The 26,695-nt window shown below is 42.3% G+C and overlaps 1 protein-coding gene across 1 annotated transcript; it reads left to right on the top strand.

Annotated features, from left to right (window-relative positions):
• The first annotated feature begins 8,914 nt into the window (after nt 1–8,914).
• DESI2 (desumoylating isopeptidase 2) lies at nt 8,915–23,392 on the top strand. Its single transcript, XM_051614496.1, has 5 exons — nt 8,915–9,257; nt 15,075–15,147; nt 17,000–17,093; nt 17,803–17,944; nt 19,797–23,392. Exons 1-5 carry the CDS (start codon nt 9,219–9,221, stop codon nt 20,028–20,030), a joined length of 582 nt encoding a protein of 193 aa, XP_051470456.1. The 5' UTR covers nt 8,915–9,218; the 3' UTR covers nt 20,031–23,392.
• Nucleotides 23,393–26,695: the final 3,303 nt, after the last annotated feature.

The raw sequence follows: 26,695 nt of genomic DNA, 5'->3' as shown, positions 1-26,695 counted from the left end.
ATGAGTTATTTCTTGTACATAAGAAAGAAATAAAATTTCTGCAAAATCTTGTCTTCACTGTGTTGTTCAGAGAGAAAGAAATTTGTTTAAAATCCTCTCTACATCAAAGACAGACTCAGCATTGTCACCAGTGCCTGTCTGGAAACTTGCAGTTTAAATACTCCTGGAAAATATTCCTTTTGGCTATCCTATTTATCAGCAGTTTCCTTGGCATTTAGGTCAACTTCATAGCATTTATCTCCCATCTAAACAAAATTGTTTCACAGAACCCCAAATGTGGGCTTTTGCTCAAAGGGACAGTAATGTCATTATCATTCAGTAAGCATTTTTAGTACTCTGTCTATGGTCTTGATTCTAGAAATACAGCTACAGCTAAATTTAGGGTGAAATCTGTTTCATCGTTACAGTTACACCTGTCTGTTTAAAATACGTCTACCATTAGAATATACTTCTAATAAAAAATATGCTGCTTTTATGCATCAATTCATATTTAAGAAGCCTGACCTATTTGTACCCTTCTCATTGCTAGAATCTAATAATAAGCACAAATATAACTCTGGATAAATTTAGATATCTTTGTACAACAGTTTCAAATCATAGATTAGCTCAGGTTGGAAGGAACCTCGAAATATCTCTGGTCCGGCCTTTAGTGGGAAAGGGAGCCTAGGTGAGATTATATACTACCATGTCCAGTCACATCTTGAAGACCTCCAATGATGGGGACTCTACCATGTCCCTGGGGAGGTTGTTCCAGTGAATGACTGTTCTCACTGTAAAACAGTTGTTTCTTATAGTGCAACGTATAGCCACTGCCCTTAGTCTTCTTCTTGGTGAAGAGAGCTCTTTTTGCTCAGTATTTCTCTTTTTGCCTTAGGTATCAATAATCTTATTGACATTATACTCTAGGGGAGGCTTGGCTTTCAGGTCAGCATCAGACTCATTTGCAATCATATGGTTAGAAGAGCTGATGCACACATTTCCCTCAGTTTCCTGCCTTTCATAGGAGATTGTTCCGTTAAGGTAGAATGAAGACCAATTGGTTTTCAGTTCAGCAGTCTAACTTTCCCTCAGCAACTTTGGCTTCAAGATCTTCCAAGACTTTCAGTCCAAAATACCTACACACCTCTATTATTATTCTAGCAACTTGCAGTAAGTTTTTCCGCTTACATCCTTTTAATCTAAGTGTTTGGATGTGCATGTTAGTGGGGTTAATATAACCTTGCTGCTACCAGTGAAGAAGATTCTTGTAAACAGGAGAAAGGAATCCAAAAGATCTATTGAGACAGGCGAGTTGAAAAGGCTTTCAGCTCACTATTCATGGGGCTTTGAGCAACCCGGTCTGCTGGGAGGTGTCCCTGCCCACGGCAGGGGGATTGGAACTAGATGATCTTTAAGGTTGCTTCCAACCCAAACCATTCTATGATTCTATGATTCTGTATCATATTCTCCATTCTCTCCTCCAAGCGGTGATTCTTAATTATCTATTCATATTGAAGAGTTTTGGTCTCTCTGTTAGCTCTGCTAGAACTCTGAAAGCTCTGACAGCTCGTTTCATGCTCGTTTTTTAGCCTTGCACAGTTAGGTTAAAGATTATTCTATGTGAAGATCAGTCTCCTTTTCCCACCCTCCTGATAGTACCGTTTTGAAGAAGCAAAGCAGACTCAACTTACTCCTGTCACCAAGCTTCTCTTAATGGAACTGTAATTAAATTTCTGCATCTTGTAATAAAAAAATCTTTTGAGTATGGGACTACAAACCTCTTCTAAACCTGTTCACTAACCTCTTCAATCACCATTACCTTGGCCAATTAGTGTAGGTGAATCAGTTCCTCATGGCTGAGCTTTAATCTAGTTTTCTATTAAGATAATGTGGCTTTTAGAACAAACACACACCTCTTATGCAAGACTTTTTTTACTTTTATTTAGCCTAGGAAATGTTTGCATGCATCTTTTTTTCCTAAAATTCATTCTTCCACAGATGCAACCCTTCATATCTTATATGTTAGTGTACCTTCTCTATCTAAATTAACAGGATGATTTTCTGACTAACAGAGCTTACATACACATAGCAGTGTTAAGGATGTAGGCATATACATATAGACAATACATCTTCAGAAACACACGGGAAGTAACATCTTTTTATTTTTGCTGTTTGATTGATTGGATTCCCATTGGAAGCCATGCCAGGAACCCACAAGTGTTATGAGGTTGAAATAATGTAAAGAGAATGTATGAACCAAGACATCTGAGGACTTTACCTTTGAGCAGCCAAGCTGGACAGAAAAAAAAAAAAAAAAAAAAAAAATATATATATATATATATATATATATATATTCTGTAATATCCACAGAACTAATACTTTGTCCTTGCATATTCCAGGTTCTCTATTTTATATTCTGTCTCTTCTGTTAAGTAGTAGCCTTGATATCTGTACAATAGAGACTGAATATGATAAACTGAATACAGACTGACTTACAACTGTAAGATCAGAAATTTCTCAAGGATGATGTCTTTAGAAGAAATACAGTTACTGTGAGAACCAATATATGTGTTTGGTAAATTATTAGCAGTTTCGTAATAGCTCTGTCAAGGGACTGAATTATATAATTTATGTTCATATGGACATTTAATTTATCCTCAACAGAACATTTATGTAGCAGAATCTATAAATACTTTTCAGCCACTTCGTGCACATAAAAAAACCCACTGCACCAAATCTGTTTGTGCGTAATTGGTTTTGAAAACTAGTTTGGAAATAAGTAATGCTTTTAGTTTTTCTGTTCAGAATTACAGATCCTGTTTTGTGTTTCATCTGAACAGTACAAATGAAGGACTGCATGAGCTGTATCAATTTTTGAACGGCCCTCCGAAGAATTGTGTTGTTTGGGCTAACAGTCATAGTGCCGTTTGTGTGTTCAGAGTGAGGACATTAGATTGAAACTACAGGTTATTGTCCTTTTTTATGTGATAAAATGTAATGATGTGGGGTGAAAATGGGTGAAATGCCTACCACTGATCTTTTAAAAATATTTTTGCTCAGGATTTCCTTTGGCTTTGGGTGCTACCATTATTTTCACTTCTGCCTTGCTTTCACATAGAAATGAGGGTATAATTTCCCAGAATCCTTGACTTTTCCATTTTTCAGACTAATCTACAGTACACATACTGGTACATAATCTAAAAACACTGAGGCATTTAGAAAAGAAGAAAAATACTATTTGTAAATTAACATAGGTTATCTGAAAATCTTTGAAAATCTCCACTCACATGTTTTACAATAATTTATTGCTCTATCTAGGAATATTTGTCTTCCCTTTGCTTCACATTAACAATTCCGTTATTTTGACTTTATAATGCCCTTCATTTATTTTTTTTAGAATAAATTGATCTGTGTAATATTCAGTGTACTACCCCACATCTTATATACTTTAGGAACAGAGATCAATTCCAGTAAGAAATCAACATAATAAACTTGTATGTTCACATTTCCTGGTGGCTTCCTTCTACTAGCCAAACTTGCAGTTGAAACCAACAAGTGTAAGGTTTCACAACCTGCAAAACAGTCCTGGCACAGGAGAGAGTTCTGGCTTTTCTTCTCCTCTTCTTTCAAATTTGCTTGCTTGAACCACCACCACAGAGGTCAGATGGAAAACAGTGAGGACTGCTTAATGCTCTGCAGTTTCTGCAGTGTTCCCTGCTTATACTAAAGACAAAAGTTTTCAAACTTTTTCCAATCTCTCTCTCTTAAAGCTGTACATGTTCCCTTATATCCCCATTTTTAGACACACATTGCCTCCTGTTTAAGCCTTCACAAGCCCTGCTGATACTGCTGCGAAGACTCCTGTAGGAAGTGCTTTTTCCAAGGCAGAGGACACATAAAACCATGTATGTCCACGCCTGAATGCTCACAACAATTGACTTTACTGCAGAAAAAAATAATTTTAACTGCAAATATATTAAAAAATTACTATGTACTTCATTTTAAGTGTTACTTATAACTTCAGAAAGTTTTGAATAATGCTAATAATTTAATAATTCTAAGAATTTACATTTTTCATTAGATATGTAAAGATGGGTGATTGTGGGTACTGGACAGTTTCATACGATTCTCTGGTTTTGCTCTCAGCTGTTAAAATAACCTAGGAGGGTTTTTTTATGTGTTTTGAGTTTTTGTGATTTAAAAGCATTCTGTGCAGTCTGTACATACAGTGTAATTGAAAGCTAACAGTTCACAGACATTTCTAAATATTATTGTTATTTAATATATTATTATCATAGTCTTACTCTATTGTTTTATTATTGAATATTTGTGTGAAATAAACTTGATAGTACAAAAGCATAAAGACGAGATCCCATGTTCTTGTTTTGTGCAGAAGATTCACAGATAAAGGCAGAATTTATCCACACATTTTTATTTATGCAGTTTCTCCAGAATCTCTGTTTGAAAGTGGGCAGGAAGTTTGCCAGCCCATCAAACCTTGCTTGCTGTAATGCAAGTGTTCTCTCGGGGTCCACTAAGCTGGATAGAGGCCTTGCAACTGCTTTAATATCCGTCATTTATGTTAGTCTTGCAGAAGTCATGTTTCTGCAGCCTCCTGGTAAAAACACAGATTTGTGTGGATAGGAATAAAATAAAATAAAATAAAAAATATCACATTAGGACTTCTTCAACATACCCAGAAACTTCAGAGAATTGCTTTAGCCAAGCTTACAACTTGACTAGGTGAGAAGTGATCAAAGATACCATGCAATCCAGAGGGACCTTGACAGGCTTGGGAGGTGGGCTCATGCAAACTGCGTGAAGTTCAACCAGGCCAAGTGCAAGGTTCTGCACCTAGGTCGAGGCAATCCCAAGCAAAAATACAGGCTGGGTGGAAAACAGATTGAAAACAGTCCAGAAGAGAAGGACATAGGGGTGATGGTGGATGAGAAGCTCAATGTGAGCTGGCAATGTGTGCTTGCAGCCCAGAAAGCTGACCCTGTCCTGGGCTGCATCAAAAGAAGCGTGGCCAGGAGGTCAAGGGAGGTGATTCTCCCCCTTTACTCAGCTCTCGTGAGACCCCACCTGGAGAACTGTGTCCAGTTCTGGAGCCCTCAACACAAGAAGGACAGAGCTCCTAGAGAAAGTCCAGAGGGGGGATTTGGATATGATCCGGAGGCTGAAGCACCTCTGTTATGAAGACAGGCTGAGAGAGTTGGGGCTGTACAGCCTGGAGAAGAGAAGGCTCCAGGGAGACCTTATAACAGCCTTCCAGTACTTGAAGGTGCTACAGGAAAGCTGGGGAGGGGCTTTTTACAAGGGCTTGTAGTGAGAGGACAAGGGGTAATGGGTCAAAATTGGAAGAGGGGAGATTCAGATTAGACATTAGAGGAAATTCTTTAGTGTGAGGGTGGTGAGACACTGGAACAGGTTGTCCAGTGAAGCTGTGGATGGCCCCTCCCTGGAAGTGTTCAAGGCCAGCCTCGATGGGGCTTTGAGCAGCCTGATCTAGTGGGAGGTGTCCCTGACCTTGGCAGGGGGGTTGGAACTAGATGATCTTTTAAGGCCCCTTCCAGCCCAAGCCATTCTGTTTCTATGATTACTCAGATGCCAACCTGCAGGCATCAGCATGGTAAAGCAGAGGATGCTATCTGCTTCTCATTTCAACTTCTGTGGTATTTTATTTTCTGTATTCTGTACAGAAGATACCTGGAGTTGGAAAGCTTTTTAAAACAAATGAACTTGTAAGGACTGCAGTACAGTCACCTCTTATTAGGAAAAGGCTTTATTCTTGTTCCATAATCAAAGGAATTGCCATTGCCTGAAAAAGCAAATGATGTAGGTATTGCTGTTGGGTTCTGATCATCATGACCATACACATTTAAAGAAATTCCTAATAATTAACTAAATAAATACTGTCATGAGTTCCTGCACCAAGTGAATGTACTACTAGTATGAAATCCGAGGTATTCTGGACTAATTAAGGCAGGAATCTAGAAAGTAAATGTATTTTAATCCTATTTCATTTTAATGTCAGGACAGATACACCTAGAATTATGCTCTATTCAGTCACCATCCTCTTCATCTTCTTGGACATCCTCCCATCATCAGCTATAAATGTACTACTACCAACATGGAAACACTCAGCTTTCAAGAGAACTAGGGCAGAATTAAAGAGCAGTATTTTACTATTAGTACTTAACTACAGTTTATGAAAATGTTCATAAAGATTATAAAAGCTGTAGAAATCTGGCACAAAGGATACATGAGCATTTTTAATCATTTGTCACTGATTAATTTTGCATGATTCATTTCCCATCTATTTTAGTACAGTCTGTACCAAGACAGAAATCAGAAAAAATCAGGAATAAATTTTGAAATTTCAACTCCAGTGCCAACAGTCTGTTCCTACTCAACATTAAGTCAGTCTTTCCTTAAGAGAGGATGGTGCCATGGGCTGAAGCATACGAGAGAGCCCACCATTTCCTTCTGGAGCATTTGCACATCTATGTGCCACCTTAGTGGTGTGTAAACCAAATGCACAAGACACACATGAGGTGTGTAGCAACATCTGTACAGGGTGCTCTGCATCTCTGTGAACCCAAGGTGCTTTAGCCTTCTCTCAGTTCACTTTCATGGCTGAAAATTTGTGTTCCTTGACTATTTCTACACCTTTGAAAACTAAACAGACAATTGCATTTTTCACCAAGACAAGAAACCAGATTGCTCTTTAAGCATATTTCTCCCATACAAGGATAGGAAAATGTCATGGCATGAAGTAAATGTAATATAGATTGGAAGACAATCACTTTGGTTTGTGTTCTTCTCTGAGGAGATTTTCTGTGTCCCTATTAAGGGCTCAAGTAGCTCAGCTTTCAGTTTTACAAGGCAAAAGTCCTTGCATTCACACATACAACTTATTTTGTGGTAACAGTGCTCATTACTGATCACTGCCCCTTTACCATGTTGCCAAACTTATCTTGGTGTTTTGGAGTATCCCCATACCATACCTTCTCACTCTCTGATGAATGCAAATGGTTCTAAAGCATACCACGTAAGGCCTAACTTTCTGCAGTATGAATGCATTCTTAGCATTGCTTCCAACAACTGGATAGTAAGTCGTACAGCTCAAAATGATTTTCCTGTATTTTGCAGGTAGGTGCCTGAAAAGATAACCTGCATCACTGAGGAAGTCGGAGCTGTAGTACTGTGGTGCTAGTCTATGAAGCAAGTCTAATATGTACATACCAAAATTCAATTTTAAGTCAAGTAAGTTACACTTTGGGGCTTTACTCTTCAGCTTTACTCATGTAACATGAATTTTATCTCTCTCTCCTGAAACTATGGGCTAGAAGTTATGTCTTCCTCTCCTTTTTCTTCACAGTGCATCTTGTAGACAGGCAACAGACAGGACAGAATGAAGAGGTGATCTTTGGTTAGAGGAAACTAGCATTGTTGCAAAGAAGTCATTGCAGCATTTGTATTCCTCTCTTCCAGTTAATCCAGTCTGTTTGCTGGAAACTGAGTCCCTGCCTTTTCTGATGTTTTTGACTCCTGCTGTTTTTAAGGCATCGTATTTTCCTCAGTATTCCTTGATACAGAAGCAGCTTTTGCCCACAAAACTTTTTTTGGTTTAATAGCTATCAGCTTATATCCTAGCTGATAGCTTATCCTAGCTGTCAGCCAAAGAAAGGAATGAAGAACAAGATGCAAAGGAGTTAGGGACATCCTGTCCACAGAATTACTGACTCACTGGCAAAGTAAGGCTCAACGGACAACAGTCCTAACATGGACCACAGGTTCATACATCAGTCTCCCAAGTGTTTGAATTTCACATTCTGACATCCAGCAACCAAACCTCTGCTAAGTTTTTGCATCAATGCCAGTTTTCTGTAACCAGAGATCACGACCCAAAGCAGGAAAGAAACTGATGCCTGAACTGCCTCCATCAGCTGTGTCGCCGTCCGGGAGGGACGGAGCAGTTCTGCACGGCAGGGCCCAGCCGGCACAGCCCTGCAGCCCAGAGGATTCTCAGCTGTGAAAGACAGGCTAAACACCCGCAGCCAGAATCAACAGTGGAAGCGGGGACAGGCCCGGGGGCTGCGTCCTTCCTGCAGCACCCACGTTACACGGGCGCACCCACAGCCTGCTGTGAACGGCACCTTTCTCAAGGCGCTGCAAAGGGAGCGCAGTCGCCCTTAGAAAATCGAAGCTGCGCCTCCTCAGGTTAGCCGCTGGGAGAAAGCATCCTTTCCCCCGTCGATGCTATTCCCAACCGGAGCTTTGTTTTCACGCTGCCTGACAAGGTGATGTAGATAAGGTGACCTTCCCGCCAGGCGGTATGACAAGGTTACCCTGGGACACCTCGGTGTGTGCGGCCCGGGCAGCGGCCTCGCTCTCACCGGCACCTCCCGGAGCCTCAAACGCTGCTTCCCAGCCCGGGCTCCTGCTCCCGCCCTTCCCAGGAGCACAAAATGGCGCTGCCGGGGGACGCCTCCCACACGGCCCCAACACCGGCCTCCCTGCCACGGAGCCCCCGCAGCGCCTGCGCCGCACCCGGCGCCGCGCCGCGGGAGCCCGGCCGGTGTGGCGGTGCGGCGGCGGTGCGGGCTGCCCGGCCCCGGCCGGCAGCGGGTGCGGGGCCCCGCGGGGCGTGCCCCAGCAGCCTCGCCCTGCCCCGGCCCGCAGCGGGGCTCGGCGGCTCGACCAGCCCCTGCCGCCGCCTCCCGGGAGCCGCCCTCCCTCCCCTCCGCGGGGCGCGCCGGGAGCTGTAGTCTCCGCCATCCCGCTCCGCTCGGAAGATGGGGGCGGGCTCCAGCGGCTCCATCTTGCGCCCATTGGAGGGGCTGCCCGGCCGTCCCGCGGCGCCGGCGCCAGGCAGGGCGCGACCAGCCGCCCGCGCCGCGGCCCCCCCCCGCCACCTGCCCGCCGCGCCCCGCCGCGCCGCGCCGCGCCCGCCCGCCCGCCCTCCCGCCGGCACCGGCGTGGGGCCCGCGCCCCCCGCGCCGCCGGCCGCGGGCTGAGCGCGTCTCCTGCGGGCGAGGCCCCGTCCCTCCGCGGCGGCGGCTCCATGGTGTCCGCCGCCCCCCCCCCGCCCCGCAGCAACAGGCAGGACGCGGAGGAAGAGGCCCCCGGGGGCCCGCACCGCCTCGCCGCCGGCCTGAGCAGCGCCGCCGCCGCGGGAGCGACCGACCGAGCGGGCGGGCGGGCGGGCGGGGGGCGCCCGCGGGCCGCCGGCGATGGCGAACCAGCTGGTGATCCTCAACGTCTACGACATGGTGAGCGCCCAGCGCGGCGCCGGGGGCGGGCAGGCCCGGCCCGGGGCCCCTGGCGGCAGCGCGGCCCCGCACCCGCGGCGGGCGGGGGGCCCGGTGCCCTCCCGGGAGGGCCGCGGGGGCCTGTGGCGCCCGGCGTCCTGCGGACGGGGCCGCGAGGGCGGCGGGAAAGTTTTCCTGCCCGTCCCCGGCTGAGTCGGGTCGGTGGAGGCGGCGTGGAGCGGGGAACAGCGAAGCGGGGGCGGCGATGTGCGGGGCTCTGTCAGACCTTTCGTGATCCCCGAGCCAAGTTTGCCGTGCGGGGTCTTGCTGTGGCGGGCGGGCCCGCTCGCTGTCGCGGGGGAAGCTCTTCCCCTGCCGCGAAGGAGCAGCGGGAGGTGACTGTCCCCCCAGCTGCTTCTCCTCCGCGGATGTTGCCCCCGAGGCGCGGAGCGGGGAGGCCCAGCCTGTGCGGCTCCTGGAAACCGTAAAAGGGGCTGGTTTTCCAGCAGGGTAGTAGTTAGGGATGCCCACTGGCTCTGTAGGGCTTAAAGGCTTTTAGAACTGTATCAGTACTGTGTTTTTTTTCCTAGAGCGGAATGTTTGGACAGCTTCGGTATGGCTGCAACTTGGTAGAAATAAATTTTGCAGTCCTATGAGCTCACCTTCTTTTCTCGGTAATCTTTCTGTGACACCTACAGCAACTCTCGTATTGTCTTATGTTCAGCTACTCAGATGCCATGGTAACAAATGAGGTGTAAGTACCTGGATAGAATAGGAGGTGTGGATAAGTAATATTAAGAAAATATTATCCGTTAATGCGTTTCAGTCGCAGGAAATTAGAACAGGCAGCAGTAGTTCTCTGACCACGTTTTGCATCTACTGATATAGGGACAGTAAGATTGATAACTAGCTTCAGGTAGTGTTGTTTGCGTTACTTGGCTTGTTTTGCCTACCACCACCACCATTTTAAAGTGAACTTTTGGTGGTTTAGGAGGGTGAAAGTACATAGTGTAGAGTCAGTGACTGCTGGCAAAGAGAAAATGCAGCTTGTTTGCTTGGGAATACTCAGGTTCTAATGTCAGAATGTTTACTAGCAATCAATAGGGAGCTGTTTGGCTTGAAGTTAAAATGATACATGAGTGTACATGAACTAGTCTGATTATTTTCTTTCACCTTAATGCTTACCATAGAAATCAATGTCTCCATCAAAGGATTTCTTTCTTCTTTCTTCCACCTGCCCCATGTCCGTGTTGTGTCTTCAACGAATATAACCTGTCACTCTACTTTGTTTTTCCATCATTGTAGAGAATGAGGGCAGACTGGAGACAGAAGCAGTCTACTCACTGTGATATTTCTGAGGAGGGGGGTGGGAAGTGCTCTCTGCTCACCTGAGCTCATACATGTTGTTGATATGACAAAAAGTGCGCCTTAAGGAGGGAAGGGTGCACTGTCACACACATACGTGTGCCTTCTCTGGGCTACAGGTGAAAGTACACATTGGAGATGCTCTTTTAGCATGAAAAGAGATGGTTTTACTTATATTAACTATAAATATTTGTACATAGAAAGAAGTAGGACTTCAGTTTCAGGACTCTTACCTAAGATAGTATCTTTGAAGTCACGGCTTGACTCACTTCTGACTCACTAAGATGGAAGACCCACTGTTCTCACAAAGACTTGCTTAGCTGTGCAGTGTGTTGCGTGGGCCCAGTTCATGGGCAGGCTGTGAAAATTAACAGAATGGACTGTCTCCTGTGGAAGTGCCTTTGTGGAATGTAATGCCATGGCCTCTGTGAGATACTCCATTCTTGCTAATGATAGCCTTAGTGGAGTGTGACTTCAGCATGCCTTTTCTTCTTCTCTTGCAATAGTCTACTCTTTCATTCACATGGTTCTTTTTCGTCTCTTACTGGTTAGACTTCTTCCCTGCAACCCATAGCCTCCTTTCTTTTTCCTCTGTAGTTGATTGACTATTATCAGTTTTACTCCAGCCATCCTAGAAAGGCTGAGAGTTGATAGGAGGGAAGGGGCAAAAAAAGCAACAGGAAGGCTGTACTCATAAAAAATAGTGTCATATTTTTTCTTAGGACATGTCGGACACCGGTAGTTGTCATGTTGTTATCAGTGGGGCTCTGCCTACATAAGGAAGTAGCATAGTCTCAAAAGCTACCATCTATGGAAGGAACTTACTCTCCAAAAGAAGCAATCAAGCACATTTATTTGCAGATGTTTGATCACTTACAGGGGTGTTTTTTCGTGCATTGGTCTGCAGTTGTGGTATTTCTTGAAGCTGTATGTCACCACAAATTATACATAGTGTAAGCTGAGACCACTAAGCAGAGTATTTCAGTGTCCTACTTCAGCCATGTTAGTTGTTTTTTAACAATGCCTACATCATTTGGCCATTAGAGAAGATTTCCTTTTAACTGGAAAGAAAAACTGAAGTTCCCACTGTGTCTGAAAGACATTGCCAATATACATCCAGCCTCAAACTCTTCTTCTAAACTATATCTCAGTCCATTTTAAACTTGTTTGAAGCAGGAGCTTAAGCTAAAGCCTTACTTTCATGTTGCATAGCTGTTACGTTATTGTATGGACACAGCCTGCTGAAATCAATGATGCGGTGTTGTTTGGGGGCCCTAAGAGTTGGGGGGAGGGGGGAACAGTCTTTTGTAGTAGATATTTTGAAGTTCTGTTTATTTGTCAAATCCTCCCAACTGTGTATTGAGGCACTAGCAGGTTTGTGGTTTGCTTCTGACATTTCATATCACCCATGGAGGTGAATTTGGTTTTCTTTGTAGTTTAGGCTTGGAATTGGGTTTTTTTGTTTTTCTCTTGGAACAAGAGACCACCATTAGTCACCTATACTATAACACTGCTCTAATCACAACAGTCGTATGAACAGCTTTATTTCAACCCGGGTTCTAACTATAGCTTCATTTCCCAGACATCTGCTTAGGTATGCAGGGGATACTAGGTGACCTTGCTACTATTGAAACTCTTCACAGGACTGAGTTGGTTGGTTTTGAAGCATTTACCCTTCCATTGTCTTTACTGCTTGGTAAGGTAAAAAGCAAAAACCTTTGATAAAACTAAAGTATGAGAAGAGGTGCATGTGTTGTGCAAGAAAGCGGACTTTCAAGTACTGGTAACTCAACAGAGGAAGAAAAGCTGAAGGGCATAGTTATGTGCTGCATTTCATGCCTTTGAAAGCCTTTCATGATCGTTAAAAGGCTATGGTGAAGACTTTGATATATTGTGTTTTGAGAACAGGAGTACTTTATAGTTTCATTTTAACTAACTGCTATTTTTAGGAGCATAGTTTCTTTGTGCCCCAAGTAGCATCCTGTTTTTTCCTTATCAAACAAAGCTATAGCAATCTAAGGTATTAACATAAACAAAGCTCTGAAGAAAGTAATAAAGATACTTTTGAAGCACTGGGATTAGTGTTTTCCTTTCATTTCAGTGACATGACTTTATTGTGCACATAGAAAAATACTTCTCTAATATTTTCATTTGGCTAGTTGCATTAAACACCAATTCCTGTTTTACAACACTGACTTACTGCAAAATGTTGAAGATATGGGTTTATGCTTCTATGTATTCTACTATGGCAAAATTCATATCAAGACTAAATGTAAGGAATCCAGTTTGTGTAATAGAAGCAAGGGTGTAGATTTTGGGACCTGTTTGGGATTCCAGAGCTTACAGTATGTTACTGAACCAGCAAGCTATATAGATTCCATTTGATTAACAATCTTTGTTTCTTAAGTCATACACAGTCTTTTCAGTGGTAGCCAAATTCAGCATATTTTAAGTCGTATTTGTCCTTCATTTCTTTCTTCAGTAGAGATAAGGCATTTTTGTTCAATGAGAAAATGTGACCAACCTTCCAATAGCTGATCCAGATTAAGTAATAATTAGATATAATTACTGTTCCTAGGGGGAAAGTAATTCTGTCTTATTGAAATTCTTTTATCTTCAATTAACCTACTCTGTTCTTACTGGAAATATTAAGTGAAGTGCCAGCTTGCTTTAGGCACTTCTTCCAAAGCTGCTAACTTTTGTTTAATTTGCCACCAATGCTCAGTTTTTGTAGTTTTGTGAGTCTCACGTGCTTAGGGTGGTACCAGTAATGGGGGATGCAATGTGAATAGCACTGGGGTTGCTGAGCAGCTTTCCATCCCTTCTATCTTCTTCTCTACTGATCAATAAGAGGGGTTGGTGACCCACTTTTCTGTCCTCTCCCTGTACCTTGCATTACATCTCACAGGGTTGTGGGAGGAGCGTGAATAATTTTTTTTCTCTTTTTCTGCCTAATAGCAAGCTAAGCTTTATTACTTATACTGCTTATGGGATATCTTGCATAACTTTTGTTCCATTTTCAGAGAGCAGCAATAACCTTGCTTGGCATTTACAGATCTGATGTGTATGTCATGTGCAGGTTATTTGGAACTTGGAGGCTGGACCCAGAGTTTTTTGGCTGAATGGGTGTCTTGGAGAGGAAGGACTTGAGCACTAGGGACTGGGCCTAGGCCAGTTCTAGATTGGGTTCATTTGCATACAACTTCTTATTAGGCAAACCTATTTTCTTCCTTTGCTGACAAACTGTATGTGCCTGTGGTGTTCAGTATAAATATAAACCCAAATCTATTTTGAAATGGTCAGCTGGTAAAGTGTGGGATCGGAGTGGCTTCGGAACTGAAACAGGTTTATGCTCAAGTAGTTACTGCATTTTTCTGCAGGCTTTGATCTCACTTCAATGAACAGAACCTTTTTTTTTTTTTTTTTTTTTTTTATACTCACAAGCCTATTAAATTAGTTGGGTAGTCTTAACATTATTCTCCTTCCATTCCCCTGTTCTTGTTTTCTCCCTGTTCTGTGTCTTTCTATACAAAGTAAATCTAACCCAGTGTATTTCTGAATGCAGCTTGATGATATGAACTAGCTCTCTGCTCTTTTTTGGGGGGAGAAGGAAAGAACTGCTAAGCCCTTTAAACAGATGAAGGTGATGATTTAGGATAGTCATCCATGCCCCACTAGCTAACATAGCACTGTGTTGACAAAGCCAGAAATTAAAGCAGAGAGTCGAGTTTAGTCTTAAGCAAAATTTATCCACGGATCTCAGTGAGCCTTAACATTAAATAAATATAAGGAGCAAAGCCTGTCTTGTGTTAATACATGTTGACAAAATTTCCCACAACTGACTTTCCTATGGAAGACCACATCAAATCCTCACCGTATTGTTATCCGGATAGTAATTTGTGATCTGTGCCTGCTAGCACAATTGTGAATTTTAGGCTGGGAAAATCATGTGCCTGATGTTTGGCAACTGCTGGTAACTGAATTTGGGGGTCCATTTATTTTAGGTTTGACAATACTTAGAATAAGGATGACTGTAAAAGCCAAATACATCTGTATCTTATGCCTGGTCACTTGTAACTTTTGGCCTGACTTGCTCTTTCTGCCATTTAACTTGTCTTGTTTTTCATTAATAACTTCTCAGTCTGAAGTTTAGTATATCATTTTTATTGGGAGAAAACTTGGTTCTGACAAATCAAAACTTCCATCTGGATTTCTCCCAGGTATGGTCTCCTCGATTGGCAGACACTGACAGCACTAAAGCACCAGAGTAGAACCTAAGGGAGTTAATTCATTGTGTACAGTTGGGGAGTTTTAATGGCATGTTCTGTTCCCATAAAATGGGTTGTGCAGTTTCACTTTGTGGTAAGGCTTTTTGCTTTTGATGTGGGGGACAAATTCATGTCAGTCTGCTATCAAAAGACAAATCTGTGTTGGAAACTAACTAATCTTCCTTGTTTTCTTCTTTTCTTTTAGTATTGGATGAATGAGTATACTTCTTCCCTTGGAATTGGAGTGTTCCATTCAGGTATAGAGGTGTATGGCCGAGGTATGTACAAGAAAAACACAAGTTACACTTTGTTGTGGTAATTTTTCCAGTAGCAAGGGAAGTCTGGCTCCTGAAACCTGTTCATCAGTTTTCTCTTTAAGTTCTCATCTTTTCTGCCTCTGGAAAAAAACTTGGATAGAAATAATCCAGTGGTCATCTTGCATTCTTATATGAAACTATGCAACTATGAAAAAGTGTGCAGTTTATCCAGCTGGGCACAGAAAACTTTGTTTCAGGTTTTGAAATACTGATTGTTAATATGAATGCACGTTTCATGTAAGCATGGTTGAATCGTGTTTCCTTGGTATGCTACCAGCACTTGGTGAAAGGAGTTAATTTTTAGCTACAGAAACAGTAGTCTGTTGCAGATAGGTACTGGAAAGAGGATGATGCTCAGAAAAACCTGTTTCTTCCTTATTGGTAGGTTGGTTTGTATTAAAGAGACAGTTTCTCTAAGAGTCATCTCGCGCATATTGTTTACCAAAGATGCACTTGTGATAAATACAGCAATCCATTCTGATTTTGCTAAACAGGTTGTAATTTGGGGTTGCAGCTTCTTGGTCTGTTCAGGCTGCTTTGAACCCCCATTGCTGCCAGAAAGTGTTTCTGAGCATGCTGTAGCACAGGCTGAGGTCTGAGGTGTTCTTGCCTAGCAGTATAATGATGCTCTGAGGTGATGGTGTTGCTAAAAGTAGTCCATTTAAAGAAGAAAAGTCTACTTCAGTTCTTTTTTTTGGAATGTGTGTGGAGGTGAGGGGAAGCAGCAAAAGGTGTGGTGCAGCATCCTAAGACCACATTGCACAAACTTACCTTGAAGCATAGATGTTTCACCTACTACAATGGCCACATTGTAAGTGGGTTTGCAAGAGATATCAAAGCAAAAAAACTCAAAATACAGTGCTTATCATTAAAACTTTCTTGGATTTCTTTTAATCCAAACCAGAGAGACCTGACTCATAATAGTGCTATGGCTGAAACCCAATTCTTGAGTTGTGCCAAGTACATGTGCCTCCCTTCCTGTTCAGATTATAGCAGCTTTCTCATGTAGCAGGTCATACCCTTGCTAGAACAATGACTTGCATTTTTCAGTCTATCAAACTTTACTTATTAACCTGTTGTAAAAAAGATTGTCCACAAAACTGAATGCTAGACTTGGATGATGTGTTACAAGTTTTAAGGAAAGAAGCATGAAGTCATGCTTAAAGCTTTTTATTGCACTCTGCGTGTGTTATCTTAAAAGACACAGCTGGAAGCTAAGGCACACCATGGTATTTTCATGTACTGTAAGTGCTTATGCCAGTAGATGCTATGTGCAGACTTCAGATGTATGTTTTGGTTTACTTTCTTGTTATAGTAAAAAACTTGCGGCAGTTTAACTCTCGCAAATCAAGAAATGAAAAAAAATCCCCTATTAGGCCAATACTTGCTGCCACACTTACAGCTGTAGTGTGTATTGAACAGAAACACCATCAGGCCTTTGAAGATGCAGTACTTTGAATCCCTAATCTATAAATATGTAAGGACTTTTGAAGACAAGCATGTATAAAGAACATTGGATTTACAGGTTAAACTGTAAATCCTCTCTTATGCAATGAAAACAGTGTATAATTACAGTAAAGTTATTCAAGTTAAACCTGTACACTGATGTAGGAAATGTCCTGTCAGTTTTTACTTAGGTTGACTAGTAACTTAGAAAACTACTCGTTTCTAGCTCCTTGGGTTGTTACCATGTAAATAAGATGTCTGGTTTTGAGCTGTAGAACCTTGTGGAGTGATGTTCCAGTCAGTGAGGTCTGCTGTTCTTTACTGTTGTTGTATGCTGGTTTTGTTAAATCTGTGCTTTCTCTTTCAGAATTTGCCTATGGTGGTCATCCATACCCTTTTTCTGGAATATTTGAAATTTCACCAGGAAATGCTTCCGAGCTAGGAGAAACATTTAAATTTAAGTAAGAAAGATACTTTCTTGCTTTTGAAAGGCATATTAAAAAGACAACTTGTTGCATTTTTTTTTTAAGATGTGTTGAATTATACTATAGCATTTCTGACTTTCTGAAAAGTTAGTGTGTTTACTTAGAAATGAAAGAGGGACAGAGGTGTTGAGACAGTGAAGTGTCTACAGCAAAGAACATTATTTTTAGTATACCATTAAATCCTTAACTGTGTACAAATGACATGGACTTTTGGCTAACTTTTGTTATTTGTGTAGTATACTCAGTGGGGTAACTTTTTCAAGGTAGTGGCATTTTTCTTCAAAGAAAAAGCTGAAAAATGTTTCTTTTCAAGGTTTCCCCATGTCTCTTTTCCACTTGTTCAGTGCGATTACCTTAACCCTTCCCTGCAGTACAAGCTCTTACCTGTTCTTAGATGTCTCTTGGAAACAATGTCCTTTGGAGAGGAGGAGAAAATTGCATCCAGTGTTTGTCAGAGTTGAGTTGCAAAGAACTTGAGTGAGCTACAGATGGACAATGGGCAAGGAAATAATCTCTCATGATAAGGATGAAAGTGGTGGTGTAAAATGGAATAGAAAGAATCTATGTTATCGTAGGAGGGCAGAGAGATCTCGCTACCCACAGTGGAGTGACTTTGAGCATTGTATGAACAGTAATCCACCCGTATCATGGAAGCCTCATCACCTACTTTCTCTTTCTCTTTTAGAGAGGCTGTGGTTCTAGGCAGTACTGACTTTATGGAAGATGACATTGAAAAAATAGTAGAAGAACTTGGAAAGGAATTTAAAGGAAATGCGTATCACCTAATGCACAAAAACTGCAATCACTTTTCTTCAGCTTTATCTGAGGTAAACAAACTTGAAGATCTGTAGAAGGGTGCTTCCCTGGTGGCTACAAAACATCATCTCCTTCCTGCCCTTCAAAATATTTGGCCTAATTTCCAACTTCCTGTCTCTGTTACCTTGGGCAAATGTCACTATTTTTCATGTTTTATTTGTACTTATGTCCAAAGCACAAGATTTTGCTGCCAAAAATGCTAAATGTTATTGTTATGCATAGTTTGTGTTTGAGCAGGGTTGCATTCCTGATTGAGAAGTGTAGTAAATTAACAGAATTTCAAAATCATGTCAGATCACTAATGAAAGTAGAACCATGTGTGCTTTTTAGCAGTATTTCCCCACGTAATTTGTAAAGTTATGACCTACTGTTACAGAATAACAAAGGCATTTGTTATCACCTACTGTTAAAGAATAACAAAGTTTCACAGACAGTGTTCATCTTTAGAGACTTTTGCCAAGTGATTGCTCTGCCAGCACCTGCGTCCTGGTGATGTAGGTACCTGAGTGGTTGTGCAAACTAGCTGACTGTGGAGTTGGATGGGCTTTGCTTTTCCCCTTCAGCTTTATTTTTACATTATGAGTTTGCCAATACAGTTGAATGCCTGATCATTGACATGTGGATCAACACAAGAGAAAGGGTCAGGAACAAGTAACCCAAGGCAAAGAAGGGAATGGCAGTTGTGATTTTTATTGGTAGTTGGCAATCTGTGCTTGTTGGGATTTATTGTTTTTTTTCATTGAAGCGCTCCAAAAAAGGGATAGGTGTTTTCTATGGTGAGCTTCCATAAAATGTAATTGTTCTTTTCTTCAAACAGTTAATAGCACACTGATTGTATAGCCTGTGTTTTGTGTAGACTGTTGGATCTTCCAGTGGTGCTGGAAAATCTACTGAGATTATGATTCATGTGCAACACTTGTACAAGTAGGGTGAGACACTGGCAAAGCTGCAGTTGGCATGAAATCTGGCCTATATGGCCAGGTTGTTGCCATACTCTTCAACCCATGCAGTCATGTTCAATTTAGTGTTCAAATTGACTGTAAAAACAGGGATATAATTAAAAGTTAAATGCTGCTCAGTTATGGCTGAGTAATGCTCCCGTTAGGTATGACTTTCTCCAGATTTTCACTGGAGTAAGTAATACCAGAGGTGAATACTGAGGTAGCTGAGTAAAATAGCTCACTCCTTGAATAGTGACAATGAAACCGTTGTCACAGTTTACAAACAGTAAAAACAAGTATGTAATGCAGCTTGATATATTTTTACACAGCTTTGAGGAGTTGAAACCAGCTTTGCATTGTATAGCTTCTCCTGCTCCAGTGAACCTAAGTGTGTGTGTGCTTGGCCTGTGTACTGTAAGGTAGTGATGTCTTGTGCAAAGCCACAGAAGCTGTCAAATTAACAGCCTCAGCTATGTATGCATAACTCTACCTAACTCTAGTATTGACGCTGTGTCCTTCACTGCTTGATTTCAGAGTGCTTTGTTGTAATAGTGAGATCTCTCATGCCATTTATGTTGCTGGTAAATTAGCAGTGAATAGACAGCATACCTTTTCTGTACCTTTTGTAGAAGTTACTCAAAAAGAGTGAGGGGGCTGGGCTTTTTGAGACCTCTAAAAAAAATGTAGAACCATGTGTCAAAGTCTCACAGTGCGAACCAGATCTCCCTGTGTGACGGGATGCTGCTTTTACTGATGGAGAAAGTTCCCCTAGTGCAGCTAAGTTGAGTGCTTCTTGACTAGCATCTGTCACATGTAAACTGTAAGGCTGCTGCAGCCTTTGCCATGTATTTACAGTACTGTAGTATTGTTACTGCTGAATCCAGAAGACAAACTAATCCTTTCTTTTCCCTTCCCCTGCTAGATCCTGTGTGGAAAAGAGATTCCACGATGGGTGAATCGCCTTGCCTACTTCAGCTCTTGTATACCATTTCTCCAGAGCTGTCTGCCGAAGGAGTGGCTGACTCCTGCAGCCCTCCAGTCTAGCGTTAGCCAGGAGCTGCACGAGGAGCTGGAGGAAGCTGAGGATGCAGCAGCATCAGCTTCCTTGGCAAGCTCGGCATCTGGGTCTAGAACTGGTCGCCACACCAAATTATAAGCCCTCCTCCAAAGTGACGAATGGTTCGAAATACTTCAGTTTAATCTCTCCAGCAGCTGACTTCCTGGCAGAACATGAGAGCTCGCTCTAGAGTATTGTTTTATATGCAAAAAAGGCTCTCATCAATCTGTTTCAGCTCAGGATTATTTATGTGGTGAGAAGAATTGCTGGGAGAAAAGGGAAGGATATTGTGGGAAGCCACCCTTTTCATTTTCACCTGTTTGGTAGACCTGGGTTGACTTAACATCTTGTATAAAGCAGAATTCAATTACTTGTTTACAGTATTGTGCACTGCTGTTTACGAGTCCTGTAAGGACTCCTGCCATCATGGAAGAAGAGAGAATTTGAGTTTGATTTAACTGTTAGTATAACTCAAAAGCAGTGATATGATGCCCTGGATGAACTCTCCCCTTTGTTTTCAAGATTTAAGGCAGGTGAATGTTAAATTTCTGAGAAATGCCAGAAATTGCTGGATACTATATGTGTGAACAGGGTACTGTGCACTTAAGTGGCTGATGTAAACAGGTAGATTCCAGGATGTAGAGAGACTGGTTTTGTCTAAGATCTGTTACTGGAAGTATGACCTCTACATTAATGAAACTGTGGATTTTTTGCACATATGAAGGGAAACGTCTGTCTCATTACAATGCACATCAATCCTTCTGTTTGTTTTTTTTAACTTAGCCACGTAGTTTTCATCCTCTCTTAGGTTTATATTTACAGTGTATTTCAACCAGGATTTAGACATCTGAATCATTTGCTAGAAGCATCAACAAATTTTCCACCGTTTGCTTTACTTGATTTCAGACTTGTATATAAAAGTTAGTGCTTGTATTCTTTTTGTTTTGTTTTGTTTCACATAGTTTGGAATTGTGTAATAGAAGCCTTTTACGTTTGGGGAATGGCCTTGGCTTTCTGCTGCTGATTTTGCTTCATTTGAGTTTGTCAACATTTGTGTTCTTTTTTTTTTAGTGATAAATTACTGCCCAGTTGTGCAGATCCGCACAAATGATAGAGAAATCCTAATTTATTTTCCCATAGTCTCTATCTGTGGCATTAAGTTTCTTGTCAAATGTAATGAAGAAAAACCTGAAAATTGCTTATGCACCTGCGTGTTTACACAGCAGAACCCACTAATCTGCACACATAATTATATCTGAAGGTAAGAGATACTATTTTCTAAAACACAGAAGTATGTTTGCTGGTATATTATAATTAGAGCTAAATTATAATTAGTGATCAGAATATATAATGGAATGCCTTATTCTTGTTCACTGACCAAGAGAATTAATGGTTCTTCCAGTTATTAGTGTAAATTAGTGAGGTTCTATTGTGCACATAAGGATACAGTAGCACAAATATGAGGGAAGTGAGCTTGTGCATTTTTTAAGACTCGCTGCCTTAAACTCACAAAGAACATACCACCTGTAAACTGATCAGCTCACAAAGAAGTGTGCATTACTAGAAGTATAAATGATTCTTACAAGCTTTATTTTCAGTCTGTTGCTGGGTATTGTTTTTCCATTAAGTGAAATACTGACTCTACAGTTTCTGCTGTTTAAAGGGAAGAAGTCCTCTTAGGAGGCAGGAATGCTTTGTGTGATGAATGCTCCTAGCCATGGGTAATCAGTGCCATTGAACCCTACAGGAAGGTGCAGTAGGCTGTGTCACAGTAAGCGTTCTTACGATTGCCAGCTCCGACTTGCACTGGAAATAAGTGAAAGTTTTTCTGCTAGCAGTTGGGTTGAATCCTCTGTCAGACAGTCTTCTTAACTTTCCATTCATCTTCTGTGATGCGCTGTAGGTACAGAGAGAAAGATGCTCGGTTCTGGGGAGAAAATCAAGTGAGACTCTTTCTGGAATGAGTGGGATAATAGTAGAAATCTCTTTAACTGTAGTTTGGTATGTGTTTTAATAATCTCTTCTACCAAGTGTGAAATGCTTGACAGACCAATCTACCACTAAGTATGTTCTCTGGTCTCCAGAAGCTGAACATAGTGACTCTCCCTGTTGAGTGCTTTTTCACTTGAGTTCTCCTTTCTTTTTTTCCTGTAGTGAAACTGAATATGGTGGTCTCCAGTCAACTCTCAAGCATTACAGAACTGGATCTTGCACTACTTACAGCTAAGACAACAGGCCACAGACAGGTTATTTTGTCCCTGCTGTGCAGCTGTGGTAGTAATGTGACTTAAGTCTTGTGGCCAAGGCAGGTCCTTTATTTCAGCTCAGGGTTGAGGCCACTGATCTAGCAACGTACTGTAGCTTTTCCTAGGTTTTAGGAAAAATAAATAGAATGAATTTTCATTGCTACCTAACTTTTATGTACCAAAATCAGCTTTTTAGGCTTCTGATATATCCAGAGCGCTAGGTCACAAATCTGTACACCTTCATTAACACTCACAACTACAGCATGTACAATGCAAGAACGTGACAGGTCACAGCACAGTTTTTATTTAGAAGTAAAACTAAGACTATTTTTTATAAAGCAGACTGGAAAGTTTGTAACAAAAACATTATTGGTAGCTGTACAGGTGGAAATACTGTCTTATAATCCTTTTTTTGTTTTGTTTTGTTTTTTTGAAAACCATCCATTTGTAAGTCCTGTGAGGAAACTGACATCTGAACCCTGAATGCTGTAGGGTATTGTATCACAGCAGGTGGTACTTTAACTTCAGTTGTCTGCTGTCAACTCAACCTCCACTTGATGCCTCTGAGAAGTCACCCTGCCAGTGGTTTACTCTGGTTTGTTAGCAATAGAGCAAGTTACCTTTCACCAGCATTACTGCCAAGCAGGGATTACTTTAATCTACTAATGACCACACTGTGCTAGGACAAGAACACTCCAAAATGCTGTGAGAAAGCTGGACACCTGTGGAGACTTTTCCATCAAAACGGGTAGAAAATTATCACTACTTCAGGGTTCTGCTCTGTTTACTTTTGCATTCTTGTTTCATTTTCTGTAAGTCAGTAGTTTTTATACATACTATATTCCTTAACTCAAAAGTAATTTTATTTAAATGCCATTTTCTGTTCAGCAAGCCAAAAAAATCCAATGTACTGTCAGTGTGCACCAGTAACTTCAGAGTGGCTTGGTAAAGACATAGTTGCATTACTTCTAAAATTTGCAATGCAATTCTGATCACTATTGATACATGGTAATTTTCACTGTTGGAAGTTGGTTACAAGCTGAATCTTCACTGATGCATTTTTTGTAAACTTGTATTCAAGTTTACTGTACTACATAGTATTTGTATAAAATTCAAAGAATTTTGACTTTTGTTACCTGTACATGGCAACAAGTTGTCTAGCATCTGAAACTTAAATCCATCCGTTTATTAAAAATACTTTTATAAAAAATGACAGTTGGATCTGTGTGTCTTATTCCCTTGGTACCTACTGCTGTTTTCAAAGAATCACACAATGGTTTGGGTTGGAAGGGACAGTAAAGATGGTGAATCATAGAACAGTTTGGGACCTTAAAGATCATCTACTTCCAGCCCCTCTGTATGGACAGGGACACCACCCACTAGACCAGGTTGCTTAAAGCTCCATCCAGCCTGGCCTTGGAACACTTCCAGGGATGAGAGGCATCTACAGCTTTCCTGGGCAAACTGTTCCAGTGTCTCATCACCCTCTTAGTGAAGAATTTCTTACAAATGTTTAACCTAAATCTCCCCTCTTCCAGTTTAAAGCCATTACCCCTTGTCCTCTCACTACAAGCCCTTGTAAAAAGCCCCTCCCCAGCTTTCCTGTAGCCCCTTCAGGCACTGGAAGGCCACTATGAGGTCTTCCTGGAGCCTTCTCTTTTTCCAGGCTGAGCGACCCCAGCTCTCTCAGCCTGTCTTCATAGAGGTGCTCCAGCTCTCTGATCATCTTCGTGGCCCTCCTCTGGACTTCCTCCAACAGCTCCATGTCTTTCTTGTATTGAGGACCCCAGAACGGGACACACTGCTCCAGGTGGGGTTTTGTCAGTACCACCCCAGCTGAACTTTGGTTTTGAAAGCTGCTTTCAAAGGCCAGTAAAATTATCCAAGGGTTTCCTATAGGTAAGCTGTAGGCTGTATTCATACATGGGCAGCAGGAGCTGCAGTTTGGTTTGTCTGAGGTATTAAGAGCCACTAGTTTTTAATAGACTAAATAAAAAAATGTTTTCAGATTTGGTGTGCCATCTACAGCTATTGTGGTACCAATCACTTCAGATATGCTTAGGGTGTTGCAGAAACTATATGCCATATTCTACCAATCAATTGGATTAAAAATCCCAGCAGTAACTTGATTCCTCCTGCTCTAGAGGAGGAATCTATTTCTCACATGATCTGGTCCACCAACATTACCGTATCTCAAACTAAACCAGGATCTAGCCATAGAGAAATGTGAAATTCCAGCAGTGGCACAGTTTTAGCTTCCTTTTGGAATGCTACATGTATCTCCAGGTCTCCTTAGAGAGGGATGTTACCCACACCCGATCAGCTGTCCATCCCTGTCCATTTCCAAGAAGCAGCCCGGGATGAGCACATCTAAGGTAACATCGCTCCTTCCACAGGTGGAAGTTGGGTGGTCAGTGGTTCTTGTACTCAGTCCTGCAGTCCTCGAAGCAGAAGGCCTGCTGCACTTGCTGATCTCCTGCTGTGCAGCTTTTAGCCCATATGGTTGTGTGGAAGTACAAAAATTGCTGTTAGTGCCTGCTGTGGGAAGCCAGCAGAGCTGAAAGAGCGGGGCTTCACATGTGCCTCGTGGGGGCCGTTCAGACTCCGCTCATGGGTTTCAACTCTTAAGATTTCCTTTCAGGGAACCTCTTCTACCTCTTGATCCCCTTTCACTTTTACACAACCTGAAACAAGGTGCCCAAATACTGGACTTCAAGAAGCCATAACTGTGTTGCTGAGCTGTTCTTGCAAGGGGTCACAGTAGCTCGGGAGGAGGGCTAGGAAGGGGTTCAAGACATCTTTCCTGCAGCTGTGACACCGGCCTTGTCTTCTGCCCCAGGCAGCTGCAGGGCAGCAGTGTGCAGGATTCAGGTCTGGTCCCAGCATGGCTTGCAGTGGCTCTTCCTTGACAGTGAAATGAATGACGTGGACCACACACACACCCCATGCACCAAACAGGGCACTAGCAAATTTTTACCAGGCTCTAGCAAAAGGTGGCCAACCTTCACTGCCAGCAATGGATGGCAGGGAGGAGGAGACCCGCTGTTCCCAGCAAACCCCTGAGTGACAAAGGAAATGTGGTTTCAGCTGGCTCCCTCATGTTTCCCAGGTCTGAACAGTCATTATCACTGTTAGTTCAAGCAAAGCCAGGCTTTCCTCCCAGAATAAGAATAAAGCCCCATTAAACCCACCGAATGACAGCACAAATCATGTTGAACAGAAAATGGCTTGTGTTCCCTACTCGGGCTTCTGAGGCTTGTGGGTTTTGTTCTGGTTTTCCCATTCCTAATTTGGCTGTGGGAAACGGTGCCTCCCCCCAGCCCTCCCAGCACAGGCACACAATAGCTGCTTGTTTTTCGCCTGGAAGGAATTGCTGAGCCTTTAAATAGCTGGAATTGAATTTATTTTTCTTCTGTACTTCAGCTCATTCACTACTTCAGTCATAGCATCCTAAAGGTGAAGACTTCCAAGAGCACTGGAATTTCCCTCCTTTTCCTTTTTCCCCCAAAAGATGCTCTGCATTTTAAATTTTATGCATCAGCCCCATGTTAGAGTCACTAATTAATCCTTCAGTGTTGGCTTCCAGAAATTAATTTACATGCCATTAAGTAAATATGATCTGAGTAGTGAGGACTAGCAAGAGCTGATGGCAGTGCAGCTGCCTCTAACGCAACCGTAAACGTTTACTATGTTTTATGTCAGAGAGACTTGGAAAGTTTAGCACTGAACAATGTCCTGATAGCCAGGGGGACCAGATAAGCAGAGGGTGCTCAGGCTGGCTCTTACTTCCAGCAGTCTGGAGTCAAGGTCAAATAAATGCTTTAGGGAGTTCCCCAGATTTGAGGATACCCTCTCCTCTGCAATTGCTTTTTTTAAGGTGCTTTGCACTTCCAGGAGCCCTTTTGGCTTCTGTGCACATTCAAACATGTAGAGGAAGGGCAGTCTCCATTGGAAAGGGACAACCATCCACCACCGTCTGCCACAACCAACTCTCCACCACCAATTTCCCTCCCCCACCCCCAGCTCTCTGCTGGATGGTTCTACACTGCCAGCCCTCCATCAGGACAACTCTATGCCAATTGGCAGGTGGTGAACAGCGCTGCATCGCTCGTCCCTGTGCTGCTCTTCCCTCTCTCCTCTACAGATGTTCAGCTTCCTAAATGGTCTCTGAGGACCTTCCTTTTACCTGCAGAGCAGGTAATCCTGTCAGTCATGACACTCTTCCCTGACTGTGCCATGAGCTAATCTATACCTCTTCCTTATCTTCTGGGATAGGATGGGTAAGGCTCTACTGCAGGTTTTAATACAGGGACATGCTTAAGGTGCTCAGTCAATAACCTAGTTCACTTGGATGAGCAACCAGGAAATAAATATCCTGGATTTTATACTTTGTGAGGAAAGTAAGGGCTTTTCTAATGTTTGCATAATATAATATTCCCATTTAAACAAGAAGCCAGGGTTCTGCTTCTCTCAAGGTGGATACTGCTTTTTCTGTGGTAATCTCCTGACTGTGGGGAT

The sequence above is a fragment of the Apus apus genome, chromosome 3, assembly GCF_020740795.1.
Source record: "Apus apus isolate bApuApu2 chromosome 3, bApuApu2.pri.cur, whole genome shotgun sequence".
NCBI lineage: Eukaryota > Metazoa > Chordata > Aves > Apodiformes > Apodidae > Apus > Apus apus.
The sequence above is the reverse complement of the archived record's forward strand: the minus strand, read 5'-3'. Positions and strand labels throughout refer to the sequence as shown.